Source organism: Zosterops lateralis, assembly GCF_965231275.1.
Source record: "Zosterops lateralis genome assembly, chromosome: 13".
Lineage (NCBI taxonomy): Eukaryota > Metazoa > Chordata > Aves > Passeriformes > Zosteropidae > Zosterops > Zosterops lateralis.
Window position 1 is genome coordinate 19,928,501 of NC_139773.1, and position 23,179 is coordinate 19,951,679.

Here is a 23,179-nt window from a genome sequence, read left to right on the forward strand (position 1 = left end):
TGATGTTTTAATAGGGGAAGAGATTTAGGAAAAAAAAAAAATAAAAACATACCTAGAACTCCCTGGATAAGGAAACACAGTATGAAAATAGGTCAGTTAGTACAACAAAACAAATCCTCTCCAATAAGTTTTCAAGTAATGAAATCTTAAAAGAATTTGGCTAAAAAAAAAAAAAAAAATAACTCTCTTTACTCTGAGATGTTTTCTGTAAGAATCCTCTAAGAAACTAAAGGAAAGCAGCAGCAGATCTGGCTCACTACACAGATTTAGTAAATATATTAAAGGTATTTCTATCTGAAAACTGCCCTGCACATCCAGCACTGTCTGCAGCCTCCACTCGGCCTCTCCAGTCCTACAAGACTCTGCCCAAAAAGGGAGAAAAAAAGGGAGATAAATACAATTTTAGTGTCAAAAAAAGGCCTGGAGGGGCAGCTGGGGGAGCCCAAAAAGGGAGAAAAAAAGGGAGATAAACACAATTTTAGTGTCAAAAAAGGCCTGGAGGGGCAGCTGGGGGAGCCCAAAAAGGGAGAAAAAAAGGGAGATAAACACAATTTTAGTGTCAAAAAAGGCCTGGAGGGGCAGCTGGGGAAGCCCAAACAGCACCAAGAAGGGAACTCTGACTCCAGCCCTCATTTTTCAGGAATATGGAGAGGAAGTTTGGGTTTTTCTGCATCAGGATTCCCCCCTTGGTGGTTATCAGTAAAAGCTTTTTAAAAAAGTGGACTGAGGTCAGCACTCACTGCTGGATCAATTTAAACAGCCCCATTTCATTACCAGGCTCATTTTTCAAAGCCTTCCCTTGAACAGTAACAAATTTCATGGGTTTGGTTTGGGTTTTTTTTATAAAATTCCTTTATGGAAAGAATTTTCCAGTTAAAGAATGAAGCTTTGGTTTTTGTTTTTTTTTCACAGGGAGGCTGCAGCAATTAAAAGCTCTCCTTTCATTAAATCCTCACTACTGACAATCTTCCCCTGTAAATAAGATTAAAATCACATCATCATTTACAGCTCAGTTTTTGGGAAGGAGGGGAGGGAGTGTTAAGTGTTTGGATGGAAAAAAAACCCCCTGATTTTCTCAAGTCTTGTAGAAAGCAAAGGCACTAAATCTCAAAGTTATATATTAAATAAAGGCTGTAACTCGGCCAGCCAAGTTACAAGAGACACTGAAACTCTTTGCTGTGTTGTCACAGCACATCCTGCTCAGGCACTGTGACAAATAAACCACTTTTTCTGGATCATTAAGGGACGTGCACAAGCTCCAACACTCTGCACAGTTTATTTTTAAACCATCCCACCAGAGTTTCAAGTTCAAGGATCAGCTGGAGCTTTAATCCTGCTTTAATGAATGGTCAATCAAACACGGAAATAATTTAACCTCCAAAATGTCATCATTTTGACAGTTTTAAAAGATGTTCTTTTTATACCTTTTTATCCATCTCGTGACAAATAAAAAGTGTCAGGCCTGAGATGCCACAGCCCTGTTTTAGTGTTTTAGGAGAAGAAAATGCTTCTGATTTTATTTTTTTTTTCTTTTTTTGAGAGGTGTTTGGTGTTGGCAGAGCTGTGACTGCAGGTTTTATGAGAATCACTGAATTCAGGATGCACAGCAAGGCCCAGAGAGCAGCAGCAGCTCAGCACACCAGGCCCTGCCTCATCCTGATGATCTGCAGCAGAGCAGCCTGAACATCCTCATCCATGTGGCCCTGGGGGAGCAGAAAACACTGGTTAAAAATGGTGGGAAAGGTGGGACAGGAAAAGCTTAACAGATATGATATTGCCTGGCAATTATTATTCATATATATGTTCATATATATTAATAGAATATATATTATATTATATTATATATATTATTATATATTATATTTAATATATTAATAATATAATACAATAAAATATACAATGTTTTATTGTATATTTTATATTAAATATTGTATATTATATATTAAATAATACAATATAATAAAATAATATATAATATATTAATAATATAATACCATACAATATTATGTAATATGATATGATATGATATAATATGATATGATATAATATAATATATGATATAATATAATATAATATAATATAATATAATATAATATTATATAATTATATTATATATTATATTAATTATATAATATATAATATAATATGAAATAATATAATATAATATAATATAATATAATATAATATAATATAATATAATGTAATGCAATATAATACAATATACTGTAATACAATGTAATACAATACAATGTAATACAATATAATGTAATACAATATAATGTAACACAATCTAATCTAATCTAATCTAATATAATATATGATATTAATGATATTATATATTATTGCCTGGCAAAATATAAAACCTGGGAGTGAAACAGAAATGAAACTTTGAGATGTGATCAGGAGGATGAGGATGAGCTGGGGATGGGATGAAGGACAGAAAACAAAAGGACCCAAGGGTGCAGCCCCACCAAGGATCAGGGAAAAGGTGGATAAGAAAAGTAGATTTTAGAGTTTAGAGCACAGAGTGATGTGGTGACAGAGCAGTTCTCTGTGTGCAAAGTCTGTAGGGTTTGTATCTCACACAGGGTTGGTCACTGTAAATTAGAATATTCAACACAAAAGGAGATGGAATGGATTGGAACAAGGTCTCTCTCTTACCTCTCTTACCTTTCTTACCTTTCCTCTCTTACCTGTCCCATCTCTCACCTCCCTCACTCACACCCTCCCTCTCCCTCTCTCTTTGGGGTTTCCCTCCAGCCCAGGCTGTGACTGAACCCTTTTTCCCCCTGCAATAACCCCAGAGTGTCCCAGCCCCCTCTCCCTGCCCTCCTGGGATGCTCCTGCACACAAACTGTGCCCAGAACCCCCAGAGAACCCCCTGGGCAGCCCCAGCCCCTCCCAGCAGGAGGATTTGTACCCTGTGGCTCACCTGGACGGCGCTGAGCAGGTGTGTGCGGTACACCGAGATCACCTCCTGGTGCTGCCTCTGGGCGTCCTGGGGGACACAACGGGGACTCAGATCAACTCACACTCACAACCTCTGCTCCTGCCCCTCCCAGCCCTCTGCAATCAGTTTTGGGCACTGCCAGACTGACCCAAAGCTGAATTTAAAGGTTAAAAAGTTTTATCCCGTGCGGTACACTGAGATCACCTCCTGATGCTGCCTCTGAGCATCCTGGGGGACACAGCTCGACTCCTCACACTCAGAACCTCTGCTCCTGCCCCTCCCAGCCCTCTGCAATCAGTTTTGGGCATTGCCAGAACAACCCAAAGCTGAATTTCAAGGTTAAAAAAGTTTTATCAGTTTTAGGCACAGCCAGACCGACCCAAAGCTGAATTTCCAGGTTAAAAAAGTTTTATCCCGTCTGTTAATCCAAGGAAAAAAAATAGTTGTTGCTGTTTTGGTGGAAAAGCTGCCAGAGCCAGGCAGGAGCTGAGAGCACAAAATCACAGACAATCCTGAGCTGGAAGGGACCAGCAGAGCCCAACTCCTGGCCTTGCACACTTATTTCACCCCCTGCACACTTATTTCATCACCAGCATCAGCTGTTTGGTTAAAACCACCCCATTTTAGAACATTTTGCTTTATAAGAACCAACCCTGCAAATACTCTAAAAATATATTTGTGGATGTGAGCAGGAGTAGGAGAACTCACTTTTCTCAGACACAGCTTTGACAATGATTTTCACTGAAGCTGCACAAAATTCCAGCACTCAGGACATGTCAGTGCTGCAGGAAAAACACACTCAGGGATTGCAGGTAAAGGAAACACAACTCCAGGTCATGAAAAAATTACCACCTCACCCTTTTCCAGGTGAGAAAAAAAAAAAAATGTGATTATAAGAACTGACTGAGTTTACATCCAGAAATGGTCTTGGCAGGATTATAACAGAATATCCCACAAAAACCAACAATCCTCCTACTTTGCTCACATCCCTCTTTAATCTGGAAAAGCTGCCAAGTGCTGCAACTCAAACTGAAGAGGAAAAAAAAAAAAATTTACAGAGAAGCAACAACTCAGGGAGGAAAAAAAAAAAAAAAATTCAACAAAACAGTGGATCCTGCAGTAGTGAAGTGTGAGGCTGCAGCTCCAGCCCTGCTCCAGCCACATTTCCCTGTTTACACAAAGAATTAAGCAATGCTACTGCACATCAGGCGAAAAAAACACCTTGTGGGAGCACTTACAGCCAGCTGCTGCTGGAGTGTTTTCACTTGGCTCTGGAGCAGTTCCACCTGCTGGTTGTGCCTCTTGGAGGGGATCCCAGTGGTGTAAGTCAGCTGGGACAGGCCGTTGAGAGCCTGTTTTAGCCGCTCCACGTCGTTCAGCAGCTCTGTTATCTTTAAAAAAAAAAAAAAACATAACCACAGAAAACGTCATTTAAGGATGTCTCGCTGGTTTTTTCATGTTTTTTTTCAAGTGTGAGGAAGGTCAGCTTGGTAAGAGAGGATTTGGCTTTCCTGACATGCTGGTTCCTGTCACTGGGGTGTGCCAGGTCCAGATCAGCAGGGACATGAGGGACTGAAAAAACAGAGGAGACAAAGATATTCCAAGGTCTGATTTCTAGGAACAACAGTGAACCTTCAGAGATACCCAACAAACACAGCTCCAGTGGAAGGAGGAGCTGATATCCCTAAAAGTCTGAAGTTTTAACTAAATTTAAATACTCCACAATGCTCGGAACATATAAAGGAGTGGAAAAAACTTTGCATAATGCAAAATCAGGACTTGAGCTGCTCTGGGCCAGCCCTGGGTAACCTAAAGCTCAGCACAAAGAGGTGCTGGAACACCTCAGGAGTCCCTGAGAGCGAGGGGAGCACAAACCCCACATCTCACCTTGTTGTCCTTGGCTTCCACCTGCTTTGCAGACTCCTGGATCCTCTTCTGCAGCTCCAGGATGGTTGTCAGTGACTTGTCACACCTCTCCTTCTGGTCCTTGATCTCCTGCTCGATGCTGCAGCTCCTCAGCTGGAGCAGCTCCTTCTCATCCTTGAGGGACATCTCGTTCCTCCTGGCCTGCACGGCCTCCTCACAGGCCTGCTCGTACCTCTGGCTCATGCTGGCCAAGTGGCCAGCCATGGTGCTCACCTGGGCCTCCAGGGCGCTCTTCATGGAGCTGTACTCTGCCACAGCCACCACCTCCTGGCCCTGCAGCTCTGCCAGAGCCTGCTGGCTCAGCCGCAGCTCCTCCTGCAGCCTCAGCACCTCCTCACTCCTGCCTTGGCTTTCTGCCTCTTTCTCCTTCAGCCTGGACTTGATGGTTGTGATTTCTCCTTCCAGCCTTTCCTTTAGCTGGGTATATTCCAGCAGAGGTACTGAGGATTCCCTGAGCTCAGCCAGCTCCTGCTGCAGCTCCCCGACCCGCAGAGTTTCCTCTCCGTAACGTTCCTCCTTTTTGCTCAAAGCTTCCTGCAGCTCCTCCACGGTGCGTCCCAGAGCCTCCCTCAGGGCTTCCAGCTGCTCTGCAGGGAGCTGCTGGCCCAGGGGCTGCTCCTGCTGGCCCTCCTGCTGTCCTGTGCACCTCGTGAGCAGAGCCCTGAGCTGCTGGTTGAGCTCCTCCATCCCGCTGGCGCAGAGCCGCTCCAGGCGCCGCGATTTCTCTGCCAGGACGTAGTTCTGCTGCAGGTCGTTCTGGATGGACAGGAGCCCAGCCTTGAGCTTCTCATTCTCCTCTCTGCACCTCTGAGCCTCCTCCTCGCTCTCTCTGCACCTTTGCTCCTGCTCCTGCAGCTGTGCCTTCAATTCTTTCACCGTGGATTCAAAGCTCTGCTCCCTGTCCTCGAAGGAGGCCACCGGGGCGTATTTGGATTTGATGCACTCCTGGATCGTGTCCAGTTCCTTCTTCTGGGCTTCAATTTCTACGTGCAACTGTGAGATTTCATCCTGCCCCCTCTCGTGCTCAGCCCTGATGGCAGCATTGTTCTCCTGCAGCTCTTGCACGTTTTTATTTAAAGCGTTTACCTTGGTTTCGTGATCCTTTAAACTGATATACTCCGTTCTCAGTTGGTTCTGTAAGAGTTTCACCTGATTTTTCAAAGCTCCGTTTTCTTCGTTCACCCTCAGGAACTCTTGCTTTATCTCTCCAATTTTGCCTTTCAGCTCTGAGAGCTCCCCGTTGGTCTTTTCCAGGCTGCAGTTGAGGACAGTTTTGACCTCCTCGTGGGTGGTGGCCAGCACATACTGATCGCTCAGGCTCTCCCTCAGGCCCGTGTTCTCAGCCACCAATTTCCCCACTTTTGCTTGCTCCTCATCACATTTCCTCTGAAGCTCAGCAAGCTGCTTTTCCAGCTCAATCCCATTAGATTTTAAAGCTTCCACCTCTTTTTCGTGCTGCTCTGGAGACAGGTACACGGCTTGGAAGTGGCTGATGTTCTCACTTAAGTCGTTCTTCTCTGCCAGCAACTTTTCAGCTTCTGCTTTGCTTTCATTGTACTTCTTTGTTATTTCAAAAAGCTTTTTTGTCAGGTCACCCACAGCCTGATCGTTTGTTTTCTTCAGCTCCTCATGAATTTTTAAAGGCACGTTCTGGCTTTTAATTTCAGTTTTTAGCATTTGCACTTGCTGCTTCAGCACCTTGTTGTCAGCCTGGGATCTTTCCAGCTCCTTCTGCAGAGCCTCGTTTTTCTGTGACAGCTCAGAAATTGCCTTCCCCAGCTCCTCTTTCCTCTGCTCGAAGCCTCTCCTCATCTGCTGGTGCTCCTCTGGCTTCACACGCTGTGCCAGCTCAGCTCTCTGGCTCTCACATTCCTTCTGTAAAAGCATCACCTCTGCCTGCAGTTTCTCCTTCTCCCCCTCCAGCTCTGCCAACCTCTTTGCCTTCTCACTCACCTCGTTTGCCAGCGAGTTCTTCATCTCCTCAAAGCTCTCTGCGCTCACAGCCTGGGCCAGTTTGGCCACTGCCTCCCTGAGCTGCCCCTCCAACTCCACCACATTCCTGCCCCTCTTATCCCTCTCCCCTTCCAACTTCACCAGCTCCTTCTGCAACCTCTTCTTCTCCTCCAGCAGCCTCCCCTCGTCGCTCCTGAATTCAGCCACCAGCAACTCATGCTGCTTCATCTGGTTCCTCAATTTCCCCACCTCGGCTGAAGCTCCTTCATATTTTGTTTTCATCTCCTGGAGCTGCTCCTTGAGCTCCTGGGTGGCTTTGGCGCTGCCCGAGGCCACCTCGTTGGCCAGGTGCTCCTTCAGAGCCAAGAAATGGCTCTGCATCTGCTTCACTTTGCCCTCGGAGTCGAACATCCTCTTCTGCACGTCCTTCAGGGCGTCCTCCAGCTGCCTGACCTGGCTGTCAGACTCAGCCTTGGTTCTCTGGCACTGGGAGGCCAGAGCTCGGCACTCGGAGCCCTTCAGGGACAGCTCCCTCTGCAGTTTGCTGATCTCCTCCTTGGCTGCCCCAAAGCTGCTCCTCAGGCTCTCCAGCTCCTTCTTTAAACTTTCCTTCTCTGAGGTGGGTGATTGGGTGGGCAGGGAGAGCTCCAGGGGTCTCAGCATGGATCGGGACTGGAGGGAAATTGGTACAAAAAAATAATAAATAAATCAAAGTTCACAGCTCTGATAGGTCATATACATGTGTTTATTGATTAGTAAATAATATGGGAGCTGCCCTTATTTAATATGGAAACTTATTTAATATGGGAACTGCCCCTATTTAATATGGGAACTTCTTATTTAATATGGGAAGTGTCCTTATTTAATATGGAAACTGCCCTTATTTAAGATGGGAACTGCCCCTATTTAAGATGGGAACTGCCCTTATTTAATATGGGAACTTCTTATTTAATATGGGGAGTGTCCTTATTTAATATGGAAACTGCCCTTATTTAATATGGAAACTGTCCTTATTTAATATGGGAACTGCCCCTATTTAAGATGGGAACTGCCCCTATTTAATATGGGAACTTCTTATTTAATATGGGAACTTCTTATTTAATATGGGGAGTGTCCTTATTTAATATGGAAACTGTCCTTATTTAATATGGGAACTGCCCCTATTTAAGATGGGAACTGCCCCTATTTAAGATGGGAACTGCCCTTATTTAATATGGGAATTTCTTATTTAATATGGGAACTTCTTATTTAATATGGGAACTGCCTCTATTTAATATGGAAACTGTCCTTATTTAATATGGGAAATGTCCTTATTTAATATGGGAACTGCCCTTATTTAATATGGAAACTGCCCCTATTTAATATGGAAACTGCCCCTATTTAATATGGGAACTGCCCCTATTTAATATGGGAAGTGTCCTCATTTAATATGGGAATTTCTTATTTAATATGGGAACTTCTTACTTAATATGGGAAGTGTCCTTATTTAATATGGAAATTACCCTTATTTAATATGGGATCTTTCCTTATTTAATATGGAAACTGCCCCTATTTAATATGAAAACTACCCTTATTTAATATGGGAACTGCCCTTATTTAATATGGGAATTGTCCTTATTTAATATGGGAACTGCCCATATTTTATATGGAAACTCTCTAAAATCCAGTTGATCTGAGCACAACTTGTACCCTGTACAAGAGATTTTTTTTTTATTTCACACAAAGTTATTCCTGTCTCTATTAGAGAACAGGTATTTCAGCTTTTAACAGCAAAAATTGTGAATGTGGCTCTTTATTACTGCTTTCCAATCATGGAATGGTTTGTGTTGGAAAGGGATCTTAAAGTCCATTCCACTCCCCTTGCTCTGCATTCATACTGAATCACTCATCTGCCAGAACAAATTTAATTTATTAAGATATTGCTCCCACCCCTCAAGCGTGTGAAAATGATTTTACAAGACATCAGAGCAGAGAATGCCACGGTTAACAAACCCTTCCTGCTGAGAAGGCTGAGGAATGCAATAATTTGGAATTCTAGAAGGGTTTAGGTTGGAAAGGACCTTAAAGACCATCTCAATTCCACCCCCAAGAGTCTGCTGGACTTTATTATACCCAAACTGTTCCTTTAAAAGGCTGATAGCTATCAAACAGAATTGTCAGGGAATTATAGAGCAGGCAGGAAAATGAGATATTCAAATATTAGCTGAATTTAAATTAGAAAAACATGATGGGGATGAGTCCCCAGTTTACAGAGTGACTATGAAGTATTTTGAGTGGAGCTCACAACAGACCCAGCATTTACAGCCCTGTCACTGACAGGACTCTAGAGGGCACCCACAGTTAAAAATAAACAGGGAAAAGCAAGAATTCCTCTGAACTGTGTGTTCAGAAGCAATGCTCAATAAACACTCATTTATAAGCACGTTTGGCTTTCCCAGCACGACCATCTCCAGAGCTCTTCCAGTGCTAAAATATTTATTACCTGGGATTCCACCGCGAATGCTTGGCCTTGTTTAAGCAATAAATCTTCTTTTCCTGGATTTACAAAGCAAACAGTGTTTAGGCTCTGGTTAAAAAAAAAAAAAACAACAGTAACACAATCACAAAAACACTGATTTTTTTTTCACTGATTTTTTTTTCCTGCCCAGCTGTATTCTGGTCACTGAGGTCACACCAGGCTGAAGGGCTGGTGTTTAAATACTTGTTATTAAAACAACTTCTACTTAATTAATCCTCACAGGAAGCCTGGCCAAAGTGCTCCTGAGGAGGAGGAGGAGGAGAAAAGTGGTTTTCCAGGCTGGATTTTGGTCTCTGCAGCAGAGTCAGAGCTGGCAGCCAGCCCAGCAGGGAGAGCATCCCCTGCACTCCACTCCACACCCAGCCAGACACTCCAAATATCATTTAAATCTCTCAAGAGCCCTCGTGTTACACGAGCACAAGGCAGCTCTGCAGCTGGGCTGGATGCAGGAGGCTCCAGATTCTGGAAATGGGTTTTTTGCTCACACAAGTGGGAGTTCAGGTGGTGCCAAAGCTGCTCCCCAGCCAGGTACAGGCATTGCTCAGGTGGGAAGGAAGGACAGGGCAGCTCCAGGGGGAGAAAGGATCCTGCTCAGTTTGTTTTTTGTGTCAGAGGACACAGCAGAGTGCCCAGGAACATTTCTCAAGATCTGGGAGATTGGTCAGTGGCAGCTCCCACCAACACAGCTCTGCCTGGCTGCATTTCAGACCAACAATGGCAAGAAATGACCAAAAAAAACCACTTTTTATCCCTGTATTCTAACACTGCACCATGCACAGAACCCCCTAAGAATTAACTGCACTTACTGTTTCCAAAGTTACCTCCAGACCCCGCAGAGTCACCCTGAAATCAAAGAGCAAGAGACAAAAAGCAAAGCTGAAAATTCATCCCAAATTTCTGCTCTGTGTTCAAGTGGGGGGTGAAGGGGCAGGGAAAAGCTTTTTGCAATGAGATAAGCATTCAATATCTTCAGCAATTTGAAATGCTGAAGTGTTTCCTACTGCAAAAATATCAATTGCCACATCCCATTTCAAATGACTCGACGTACTTCATAATACTTGAGTTTAGCTTTGAGAGCTTCGATGGTCCTCAAACTTTCTTCCTGCTGCTTTTCCTTGGTATTCAGGATTTTCTTCAGCTCATCTTTCTGAAAAGAGAAGGAGTTCCACATTGCCAAAGCCAAAAGGATGGACAGCTTTGTAAAACCCTCAAGGAACTTTTTAAGGGGTTTAGACAGAATTTCAACCAAGATCAGCACCAAAAGAATCCCTAATTTTTTTTGCTTTTGGAGTTCTCCTTCAAGACTGCTCCTCTACTCTTGAAGAATGAGTCAAGAACAGGCACCAACATTTTAATTAATTCATATTTTTGTTAGTCTTGCATTGCTGAGAGCCACTACAGAGATGCTTAATGTTATCAGTGTGCTGAATATCCTGAATGTGCTTTAGAGGAGCCAGGGGAATGGGAATTATTTGTAACAGAAATGCTGTGGGGCTGCACAAACTGATCCAGAGGCATTTTTAGCTTTTAGTATTTAAAAGTGCAGAGGAAATAAAAGAGAGAGTTGTTTCCCCTGCTCCCCAGTCCTGCAGGAGACACATCCTACCTCGTTCTCAAGATCATCTGCCAACATTTGCTCCTGCAAAAACAATAACAACAACAAAAAAAATCCCCTCCCAATCATTTTCTCAATGTTTAAAACAGGAATTCAGACAAGGCAGTGACCGCACTAGGAAATGTTCTGTTTATTCAGGGGTTACATTTAGGAGAAGATGGATAAATGTAGCTCTACAAAAATACAGCAGAGAAAAGGCTCCACACAAAGCAAAAAACATAATAAAAAAATCCTTTTTATATTTTCTTTCCACTGGTCACATTTAGATCTCCAAAAAGAGGGATTTTATTTTTTTTTTAAATCAACATTTCAAATTTGGATGAGAAACTTCTGTTGAAAACCTTTGGCTTTGTTTTCTTGCCATTTGAAGATTTATTTTTTCTCTGTGCTTTTAGTAACAGCTGGAAAATCAACCACACACCACTTCCATTTAACGGAGAGATGAAGTTCAGCAAAATTCAAAATTCCAGCCCCCTAGAGCAGCTCAGCTGCACTGGGAGGCAGAGCCACAAAATTCTCCTCTGCTCCAAATTTTGGGTGTCAGGGAAGGATTTTGCATCATCTCCTCACAATTCCAGTGAAACTACAAGAGCTTTTCCAGTAGAAAGTGACACACGCATTGCAGTAATTCCCAAATCCTAATTCCATGTGTTTTTCCTGGCAGCACCAGGTGCCTCTCCCACATTTCCAGGTGTTCCAAAAGCTTTGTTTTTACCTCACTCAGCTGCAGCTGTAACCCACTGATGGTGTCCAGCAGCATCCTCTGCTCCTCCTGCACTTCTCTCACTCGATCTTTCAGATCCTGGTTTTCCAACTCCAAGTCCTTGAAAGTAAAATACGAAATTAAAAAAAAAAAAAAAAAAAAAAAAAAAAATATATATATATATATATATATAATAAAATAAAAAAAAACATTAAAATAAAACAAAACAAAACAAAAAATAAAATAAAAAATAAAAATAAAAATAAATAAAATAAAATAAAATAAAATATAAAATAAAAATCCCTCCCCACACTACACATACATTGGAAAAGGTAAAACAGTTACTGAGGACTCCAAGCCCTGCCCAGCCCTTTGAAAACAGCAAGAACATGGGGAAAATTAATGCTTTTTAGTAGAATAATTAATTAAGACACTGATTAGTTTTAGTATGACACAAACACACGTCTCTTGAGAATGTTAAAAAAAAATAAATCCTCATTTGTGACTGATTTTATTGCAGAGGCAGAAGGTTAAGAGGTAGGAAAGGTTAAGACAGAGACACTTCAAACTATTTATCACCCAAAAAAGTGCAGTTTGTTTTTTTCCTGAAAAGGTTTGACAGCTCATTTGTATAATTGCCACACTCCACATCACACAATTAGTCTTTAAATAAACAGCAATACATGATGGGATCATTAGTGCTCACTCCAACATAATATAATATAATACTAATACTACTAATAATATAATACTAATATAATAGTAACAATAATAATAATATAATATAATATGATGTAATGTAATATAATATAATGTAATGTAACGTAATATAATGTAATATAATATAATGTAATATAATGTAATGTAATGTAATATAATGTAATGTAATGTAATGTAATATAATATAATGTAATATAATGTAATGTAATGTAATATAATGTAATATAATGTAATATAATGTAATGTAATATAATGTAATATAATATAATATAATATAATATAATATAATATAATGTAATATAATATAATGTAATGTAATATAACACAATATAATATAATATAATATAATATAATATAATATAATATAATATAATGTAATATTATATAATACAATATAATATCATACAATACAATATAATACAATACAATATAATGTAATATTATATTACATTATCTTATATCATATTACATTATATTATATTACATTACATTACATTATATTATATTATATTATATTATATTATATTATATTATATTATAATTAGTGCCTGTGCCTCATTATCCCAGTGGGAACCCCCAGGATCCCCCCAGGATCCCACCTGAGTGTTGGGCTCCTTCTGGAACATCCTGAGCTCCTCCTGTGCTGCACAGCCCCGGGGCCACTTGTGGGACATGCTGGTGACCTGTGAGAGCAGCAGGAAAATGTTCTTTTCCACCCCTGTGCCCATCCCAGCCCTCCCCAAATCCCAAATTCCTGCTGGGACAGGGGGGTCCATCACCTCAGTCCCACAATAATCATCCCTCCACTGTACGAAATGGGTTTATGGAGAATTTTTAAAGCCTGACAGAAGGCTCACATAATAAAATTTGTATGCAAAATTTGAGATGCTGACTTAGAAATGCCCTGGGATAGGATGGATGTTGTTGAGAGAGAAATGGAACTGGAAAGAAGTTTTAAAGGATGTTTTTTGCAAATATTACTGGATACTTTGCAGAAATAGAACTATGAAAGGTGCACTGTATTAGGACTTTACAAGGGGTGATTTTAGATGATTGGCTTTAAGGCATCAACAGCATTAAATGGAAAAAGCTGATAGGCCACAAAACATTTATAAATGGATTGGAATTAGGAAATAGTTTGGCTTCTGATGGTGTGAATTATAACACCTGTATTGTCTCACCCTTCTGATGAGACCGAAAATGGAATAAAAATGTTTACTAGGTCAGAAAAAAGTATAATCTGACAGCCCCTCTCAGCCCCCCAGTGACAAATGGCCCCAGGCAGTACCTTCTGCTCAGCCTGCCCTCTCTTCATGCTGTCTCTTCCTAAAAAAGCACCAAAAAACACCAAGTTACAAAAGGTATTTCATTGATATTGATGCAACAACTCCACACGTTCAGCTAATTCTGTCTCCTTTCCACCCTGGGAGGGCTGTTTTCGAAAAATACCTCATCATGCCCCAAATTAATCAAATATGGAAACATCCACGAGGTTTTCTATAAAATAAACAATGTAAAATAAATTATAAATATAAAAGAAATATTTATTTCTACAAAATAAAGATAATAATCTTATATAAAATATATATTATATATATAAATATACAATATATGTTATCTAATATATTAATATAATATATGATATATAATACGTTATATTAAATTATATATAATATAAATTATATATTATATATAAATATACAATATATGTTATCTAATATATTAATATAATATATGATATATAATACGTTATATTAATTATAATTATATATAATATAATTATATATTATATATATGATATATTATATAAAATACACAATATATGTTATCTAATATATTAATATAATATATAATATGTAATATGTTATATTAATTATAATTATATATTATATATTATATATTATATCTATTATATAATATATTCTATAATATATATAATATAGAATATATATTATATATAATATAGAATATATATATGATAATTTTATTATAAATAATAAAATAAAGGCTGTTTCTATAAATAAGAGTAAATAACTCCCATAATCAATACTGTGAAGCCCTCGAGCCTGCAATCCCCTTAAAAGCTAAAACCACACAACTCCAAAAACTCTTTTTTCCCTCCCAAACAAGCAGTTTATGACCTTTATGGTCACAGCTGCTCTCCCAAAGAGAGACACAGGGGTACGGACACATCTCCACCCACAGGAAGGTGCTGTAGGTTCTCCCACCTCTGCTGGAGTCCTCCAGAGCCGCCTTGATCAGAGCCAAGATGTCAATGTTGTCCCCAATCCTGGCGTAGTAGGCGCAGTCGTGGCCCAGGCCATCGGTCAGGGCAACGTCAGCTCCGTTCCTGAGCAGCACCTCCACGGCGTCCCTGCAGCCGTACTCACAGCCCAGCATCAGGGCAGTCCTGGGGGACAGACAGGGAGCCCACTGAGCATCCTGCACGGGGCAGCCTGCACAGAGCTCATCACAGAGCATCCTGCACGGGGCAGCCTGCACAGGGCAGTCCTGAGGGACAGACAGGGACCCCACTGAGCATCCTGCACAGGGCAGCCTGCACAGGGCAGCCTGCACAGGGCAGTCCTGGGGGACAGACAGGGGTGGGGTGGGAGAGACAGGGAGCCCACTGAGCAGCCTGCACAGAGCTCATCACAGAGCATCCTGCACGGGGCAGCCTGCACAGGGCAGTCCTGGGGGACAGACAGGGAGCCCACTGAGCATCCTGCACAGGGCAGCCTGCACAGGGCAGCCTGCACAGAGCTCATCACAGAGCATCCTGCACAGGGCATCCTGCACAGGGCAGTCCTGGGGGACAGACAGGGACCCCACTGAGCATCCTGCACGGGGCAGCCTGCACAGGGCAGTCCTGGGGGACAGACAGGGGTGGGGTGGGACAGGGACCCCACTGAGCATCCTGCACGGGGCAGCCTGCACAGGGCAGTCCTGGGGGAGAGACAGGGACCCCACTGAGCATCCTGCACAGGGCAGCCTGCACAGGGCAGTCCTGGGGGACAGACAGGGGTGGGGTGGGAGAGACAGGGAGCCCACTGAGCATCCTGCACAGAGCTCATCACAGAGCATCCTGCACAGGGCATCCTGCACTGGGCAGCCTGCATGGGGCATCCTGCACAGGCAGCCTGCACAGGGCAGTCCTGGGGGGACAGACAAGGGTGGGGTGGGGACAGACAGGGGCCCCACTGGGCATCCTGCACACAGCTCATCACAGAAACTTCATCCGTGTTTAATCACAGAAACTCCATCCATTTCTAATCACAGAAACTCCATCCATGTCTAATCGCAGAAACTTCATCCAGATCTAATCACAGGAACTCCATCCACAGAGCTCATCACACAAATTCCATCCACAGAGCTCAGCACACAAACTCATCACAGAAACTTCATCCATGTCTAATTACAAAAACTCCATCCACAGAGCACAGAAACTCCATCCATAGAACACAGAAACTCCATCCACAGAGTTCATCACACAAACTGCATCCACAGAACTCATCACACAAACTGCATCCATTTCTAATCACAGAAACTCCATCCATAGAGCTCATCATACAAACTTCATTCACAGAGCACAGAACCTCCATCCACAGAGCTCAGCACATAAACTCTATCCATGTCTAATTACAGAAACTCCATCCACAGAGCCCATCACAGAAATCTCATCCACAGAGCACAGAACCTCCATCCACAGAACTCATCACACAAACTGCATCCATTTCTAATCACAGAAACTCCATCCATAGAGCTCATCATACAAACTTCATTCACAGAGCACAGAACCTCCATCCACAGAGCTCAGCACATAAACTCCATCCATGTCTAACCACAAAAACTCCATCCACAGAGCCCATCACAGAAATCTCATCCACAGAGCACAGAACCTCCATCCACAGAGCTCATCACACAAACTCCACCCATTTCTAATCACAGAAACTCCAGCCAAGCCACCTTCCCTCTGTCCACAGAGGAAACAGCTTTCAAAAGTCACTCAGGCAATGTTTAAATGTTTGTGGGAAAGCAAACAAAGCCACCAGAGTGACAGTATTTCCATGAAACCAGCACAGACCCCTCTGAAAGGCACCCCAGTGTTTGGAGAACTCCCATGACTTTGGTTTCCTCTACCAGACACAAATCTCAACAGACACAACAAACACCAAAAGGAGTTTAGACAAGGTTTGCAGAGGGGGGTGCCTGGGAGCCCTGGCAGTGCTTCCCCAAATGCTGCAGGACATGCAGTGTGAGTAGCCAGGCTCTTGTCATGGAGGAATTCTCCACGAAATCACTGGCAAAAGCAGCAGCTCCAAACAGAACTCCCCATCCCTGACCCCAGGAACAAACAGCTCAAGGTCCCTTGGGAGCTCCAATGGACTCAGGACTTCTTGCCAGAGCAGCACTTTTGCCATGGCTCGTTGTGCACATTGATCCCAAAGGCTGCTTTGGACCTTCAAACAACCAAGTGCAGGTTCAAGAACAAGCCTGGGGATATCCTGGATCCAAGCAGGGGCAGGAAAAGAGGTTTATCTGCGGTGTTCAACTAACAGATCCACTTCTGAACAAAACCCCAGATTTCTCTTCCCCCAGACTTGGCACATTTATTCTGCCAAGGGGGCAGCTTTCATTCACAGGCCAGAAAAAACTCCCGGCACAGCAAATCGTCCCACACTCACCTGCTCTGCTTGTCCCTGGCATTGACATCAGCCCCTCTGTCGATGAGCAGCTGGCAGAGCGTGGGGCGACACATCTGGGTGGCCAACACCAGCGGGGTCCTCCCGTCCTGGGGGACACAGGGGACACAGGGACAGTGTGAAGGAGCCCAGCAGGGCTTGTGGAGGAAGAGGAAGAGGAGGGGGAGGAGGAGGAGAGCCCCTTACCCCATCCTTGGAGTTGACAGCAGCACCGTGGTCGCAGAGCAGCTGGATGCTGGCGGAGCAGTCGGACATGGCTGGGGAGAGAGCAGGGAGGGAGCTGAGCCTCACTGAGTGCAGGGAGGGACAGAAGAGAGAGCAGCCTGGGGAGGCTCCAGGAACAGCCCTGCCTCTGTCTGTCCCACCAAAGTGCCCACAGCTGAGATAAAGCCTGACCAGGCTGCAGGGCTGAGCTCGCACACCATCCAAGGCACCCAAAAGGAATCAAACCCTCCTGTGCCAGACAAGGGATCAAACCCTCCTGTGCCAGACAAGGGATCAAACCCTCCTATGCCAGACAAGGGATCAAACCTTCCTGTGCCAGACAAGGGATCAAACCCTCCTGTGCCAGAAAAGAGATCAAACCCTCCTATGCCAGATAAAAGATCAAACCTTCCTGTGCCAGACAAGGAATCAAACCCTCCTGTGCCAGACAAAGATCAAACACTCCTGTGCCAGACAAGGAATCAAACCTTCCTGTGCCAGACAAGGGATCAAATCTTCCTGTGCCAGATAAAAGATCAAACCTTCCTGTGCCAGACAAGGAATCAAACCCTCCTGTGCCAGATAAAAGATCAAACCCTCCTGTGCCACACAAGAGATCAAACCCTCCTGTGCCACAAAAACCAGAGTAAAGGGGTCTTAACCTACTCTCAGCACTCCCCCAAAACTCTGCTACTTGAAGATTTTACTCAATTTCATCTCAGACCTCCATAAGAGTTCATTATTGAGGACAAATGTCATGACAATATAAAAAACACTCTCCTCCTACCACCAAAATTAAAAGAGAAGAATTCAGCCCATCTGGAAGTAAATCCATGAATTAAATCTTCATTTCCACACAGTTACCAGCAAAGGAAACCCCCTTCACCTGCATCATGGAGAGCAGTTCTTCCCTGGAGATCCACATTCTCTGTTGGACAATTGTACTGTTAAAATAAATAAAAAAATAAATTTAAAAAATAATAATAAATAAATAAATCATGGAAAAAAAAATCCCAGTTATCAATCAGAATCCAGACTGCATTTACAGCTTTAGGTGCTTTGAGGTTTGAATTTAAGCAAGAAAATATTATTTAAGTAAAAAAATATGTGAGTTTGGAGCTACAAATATAGTGACAGGCACGAAAAGAAGAGCTCTGGGTCTGTGCACTTTAGGACTCTAAAGACGCACAGTGTAAAACAAATTTGAGGCTGTGCACAGAAATTGCACAATTCATTAGGCTTTTCACAGATAATGGGCCATTTATATCTGCATGGAGACATGCATCAAATAAAATTAAAAATAAAAAAAATTAAAAATAAAATAAAATTAAAAAAAATTCTAATGAGCATACACTGACCAGGAATAAATGAATAAAAAATAAATATCACCCAAAGCTAAAGACAACCCTCCAACATTGTTTAATTAATGAGAGTTTGTGGCTTTAAATGCCCAGATTTTAAAGCAAACACTTTTCTGGAGCAGCCAGTGTCACTGTTCCTAAACTGCACTCAGGGAACTGCAGCCTTTAAAAGACACTCAGCAAGAAGCACAAACTGTAATTTGATTTTAAAGTCTGTGAAAAAATTAAAAAAAAAAAATATTATTTTCTTTATTTTAGCTCTCTTTCAGTCCCTGGTATTTAACATGAAAAAGTCTTTTCCCCACAATTCTTATTTTTAAAAAATAATCTGATTGATTAAGAAAGAAATCCCATATCCCAGTTTTAAATCAGTGAATTTAAAGGCACTTTTTCCCCCTGAACTAAGAGACAAACTGGATTTTCAGTACCTGGAGGAGCTTCTGCAAGCACAGAGCGTGGCCATACTTTGCAGCCAAGTGCAGGGCGTTCCTGCCTGGAAACAGAAAAGTCAATTCCTGATGAAAAGTCAATTCCTGATGAATATTCCCATTTTGGGTACAGCAGTCCCCACAAGTCTGTCTGTCTGTGCTGTAAATCTGTCTATATCTCACTTTGTCACAGCTTTTTTCTTATTCTGGTGAATCTTCAGTCAAGGATTAGAGTTTTTTGTTTGTGAAATTCATCTCAAAATACTGAATTTGTGACTCCACACAAGGATTTAATAAATAAACTCTCCCATAAGAGGAGGAGGACGAGTTATCTCTGTCAATTTTCTTGTTTTCAGCTTCGTATTAAACCTATTAAATTCCTGAGGTAACAAATTGAAAATTAGCAGCTGTTTTTAATTGTTTCTTCCATAAGATTTTCCACAAACTCTGCCAGCACACAAGGACACCTGGAAGGTACAAATGAACTCTGAGCCTCATCTGGGCACACAAACACATCCCATTTGAATCCTCACCTCATTTAAAACTGTTTTTATCCTGCTGTTCTCTCCAGTGAGTCTGGAGCAGGTTATAAACACAATTACAGCAGCACAAACCCCACATTCCCTTAATTTCTGCTGCACTGAATTCCATGGCACAGCCAGTTTTCCTCAAGTCACACAAATAATTCAATTTTTTTGCCAGCTCCAGGAAGAAGGAAGAGCTATCCTGTGGTTCATTTTAATTTTATTTCAGGATAAAACCCAGCTGAGAGCATTTTCAGGGCCTGAAAATGAGAAGAAACCCACCTGCAGCATCAGTGGCTGTGATATCAACTCCGTGCACCAGGATGGTGTTCAGGCAATCCAGGTTTCCCTTTGATGCTACAACATGGAATCTAAAAAAAAAAAAAAAGAGAAAAAGACTTTGCTTAGGCCCAGCTGTTTGTTTTTTTTTTTTTTACAGAAAAATCAGGTGTTTTTTTACAGAAAAAAAATGGCAATTTTGGCCAGGAAAGCCAACAGCTGTGTAAGGGAAGTGTTACAGCTCTGGACAGCATCCAAAATTGAGAGTTCTGCAAATACGACCTCAAGGAACAAGGCTCCTTTCTTGAGAAACAAACATTATTCACCTGGTGAAAATACCAGTGGGGTGGTTTCAGTTTCTCTTTGATACTCAAACCTGCCAAGAATAAATCTTTAAGGACTGATCCTCAATCAAAAGTGAAGATTGTTGGAAACTTTCCCATTCCAGCTTAGTGAGGCCACATTTAAATGAGGTATCACACAGATTTCTGTGCTCAGAAAGGCTCCTGGAGCAGCAGGAATAAGGTTTTCAGCAGTTCCCAGCACCACTCCAGGGCTGTGCACGTCACTTACACAGATCTCCCTTCCTGGACAACATCCAAAATTAAGAGTTCTGCAAATATGACTTCAAGGAACAAGGCTACTTTCTTGAGAAACAAACATTATTTACCTGGCTCAGTGAACCAGGTGAAAACACCAGTGGGGTGGTTTCAGTTTCTCTCTGATATTCAAACCTGGCAGGAGCAAATCTTTAAGGATAATAATTAAGGACTGATCTTCACTTGGAAGTGAAGATTGTTGGAAACTTTCCCATTCCAGCTTAGTGAGGCCACATTTAGATGAGGTATCACACAGATTTTTGTGCTCAGAAAGGCTCCTGGAGCAGCAGGAATAAGGTTTTCAGCAGATTCCCCAACACCACTCCAGGGCTGTGCACGTCACTTACGTGGATCTCCCTTCCTGGACAACATCCAAAATTGAGAGTTCTGCAAATATTACCTCAAGGAACAAGGCTACCTTCTTGAGAAGCAATTATTATTATTTACCTGGCTCAGTGAACCAGGTGAAAACACCAGTGGGGTGGTTTCAGTTTCTCTTTGATACTCAAACCTGGCAGGAGCAAATCTTTAAGGATAATAATTAAGGACTGATCTTCACTTGGAAGTGAAGATTGTTGGAGGCTTTCCCATTCCAGCTGAGTGGAGCCACATTTAGATGAGGTATCACACAGATTTCTGTGCTCAGAAAGGCTCCTGGAGCAGCAGGAATAAGGTTTTCAGCAGATTCCCAGCACCACCCCAGGGCTGTGCACATCACTTATACAGATCTCCCTTCCTGGACAGCATCCAAAATTGAGAGTTCTGCAAATATGACCTCAAGGAACAGGGCTACTTTCTTGAGAAGCGATTATTATTATTTACCTGGCTCAGTGAACCAGGTGAAAACACCAGTGGGGTGGTTTCAGTTTCTCTTTGATACTCAAACCTGGCAGGAGCAAATCTTTAATGACTGATCCTCACTTGGAAGTGAAGACTGTTGGAGGCTTTCCCATTCCAGCCAGCTGGATTCCAGCTTAGTGAGGCCACATTTAAATGAAGTATCACACAGATTTCTGTGCTCAGAAAGGCTCCTGGAGCAGCAGGAATAAGGTTTTCAGCAGATTCTCAGCACCACCCCAGGGCTGTGCACGTCACTTATACAGATCTCCCTTCCTGGACAACATCCAAAATTAAGAGTTCTGCAAATATGACCTCAAGGAACAAGGCTACTTTCTTGAGAAGCGATTATTATTATTTACCTGGCTCAGTGAACCAGGTGAAAACACCAGTGGGGTGGTTTCAGTTTCTCTTTGATACTCAAACCTGGCAGGAGCAAATCTTTAATGACTGATCCTCACTTGGAAGTGAAGATTGTTGGAGGTTTTCTCATTCCAGCCAGCTGGATTCCAGCTTAGTGAGGCCACATTTAGATGAGGTATCACACAGATTTCTGTGCTCAGAAAGGCTCCTGGAGCAGCAGGAATAAGGTTTTCAGCAGATTCCCCAACACCACCCCAGGGCTGTGCACGTCACTTACGCGGATCTCCCTTCCACGTCCAGCTTGGTGGGACTGACCCCTTTCTTGGCCAGGATGGAGGAAACCTTCTCCACATCTCCCCTCTCAGCTGCCTTCATCAACCTGTCATCGTACTTGTTCCAGTCTGGGTTCACCTGGGGGACAGAGCCAGAGATGGGAGGTTATGGATCCACCAAGGGCTGAACACAACAAAATCCACCTTGTTTTACAAACAGCGCTGCACCCAAAAGGATGTTTGGAGTTATCTGTGCAACATCCCCCTGATGATGTTGTTTTTGGATGTGCAAAGCTCTGGGACAGCCTGCTTAAGCCACTTTTGGTCCTAAAGGGGATCTTTAGGATCAAATTTATTTGGTTTTCCTCGCTCTGTTTCAGTTTGTCTTTGTTCGGTTTTTATATTCCGACAACAAATGGGTGCTCTAAAAATACACCCCAGGCCGTGGCTTTCCCTGGCTGTGCCAGACTGTTCAGTGGCTCATAAATCAGCTGAGTGTGATATTCTATCATCTAACATCCACTGAGCTGCACAAGGAAGAAATTCAGAGTTGCTGGTTTTGAAATGCCTTTAATTCCCAGAGAAAGCTCAAGTCAGTTATAAATAACCCACCCCCCATTCAGCCCCAGACAGTCATCACTCCCCAATCCTCTCTTGTTTACTTCAAACTTAGAATTTCAGGCCCCAGGCCAAGCTTCCCACCCCAGAATGCAGAGTTTATTCTCTTCCCTGCCCTCTGAATGGCTTTTCAGGAAACTGCTCTGTCACAGAAACCTCTCATCCAAGGCTGGACACTGATGACTTGATGCTCAAGGAGCTTTGAACAGAAGAACGAGGCTTTCAAAGGGGTATTATACTCAAAAATAGGAGTATTGCATTCAGATCTAACCCTGCACTATTATATTCAAAAATAGGAGTATTGCATTCAAATCTAACTCTGCATTATTATACTCAAAAATAGGAGTATTGCATTCAAATCTAACTCTGCATTATTATACTCAAAAATAGGAGTATTGCATTCAAATCTAACTCTGCACTATTATATTCAAAAATAGGAGTATTGCATTCAAATCTAACTCTGCACTATTATACTCAAAAATAGGAGTATTGCATTCAAATCTAACTCTGCACAGCAAAAGAATTTGTGAGACACAAGCAGCCTGTGGACGCATGAATTTATTTTTCACTCTGGGTCAGAAATCCTTCATAAAATAAAGAATATTG

The 23,179-nt window shown here is 42.4% G+C and overlaps 1 protein-coding gene across 3 annotated transcripts in view; it reads right to left on the bottom strand.

The window, feature by feature from the left end:
- Window positions 1-887: 887 nt before the first annotated feature.
- The window catches only part of UACA (uveal autoantigen with coiled-coil domains and ankyrin repeats), a 35,237-nt gene continuing 12,945 nt past the window's right edge, over window positions 888-23,179 (bottom strand). For 2 of the 3 annotated variants that reach the window (XM_083871142.1, XM_083871143.1), the window contains exons 2-19: window positions 21,961-22,094; window positions 19,888-19,976; window positions 19,082-19,146; window positions 18,179-18,236; window positions 17,275-17,345; window positions 17,071-17,177; window positions 14,614-14,795; window positions 13,674-13,711; window positions 12,985-13,068; window positions 11,678-11,785; window positions 10,954-10,986; window positions 10,396-10,494; window positions 10,154-10,190; window positions 9,312-9,364; window positions 4,838-7,501; window positions 4,189-4,341; window positions 2,933-2,998; window positions 888-1,703 (exon numbers count right to left, since the gene is read on the bottom strand). In XM_083871142.1, the coding sequence (XP_083727268.1) occupies window positions 1,632-1,703; window positions 2,933-2,998; window positions 4,189-4,341; window positions 4,838-7,501; window positions 9,312-9,364; window positions 10,154-10,190; window positions 10,396-10,494; window positions 10,954-10,986; window positions 11,678-11,785; window positions 12,985-13,068; window positions 13,674-13,711; window positions 14,614-14,795; window positions 17,071-17,177; window positions 17,275-17,345; window positions 18,179-18,236; window positions 19,082-19,146; window positions 19,888-19,976; window positions 21,961-22,094 (4,113 nt within the window). In that variant the 3' untranslated portion in view covers window positions 888-1,631. The remainder of the gene's footprint in view (window positions 1,704-2,932; window positions 2,999-4,188; window positions 4,342-4,837; window positions 7,502-9,311; window positions 9,365-10,153; window positions 10,191-10,395; window positions 10,495-10,953; window positions 10,987-11,677; window positions 11,786-12,984; window positions 13,069-13,673; window positions 13,712-14,613; window positions 14,796-17,070; window positions 17,178-17,274; window positions 17,346-18,178; window positions 18,237-19,081; window positions 19,147-19,887; window positions 19,977-21,960; window positions 22,095-23,179) is intronic. The other variant, XM_083871144.1, reaches the window with a different exon arrangement.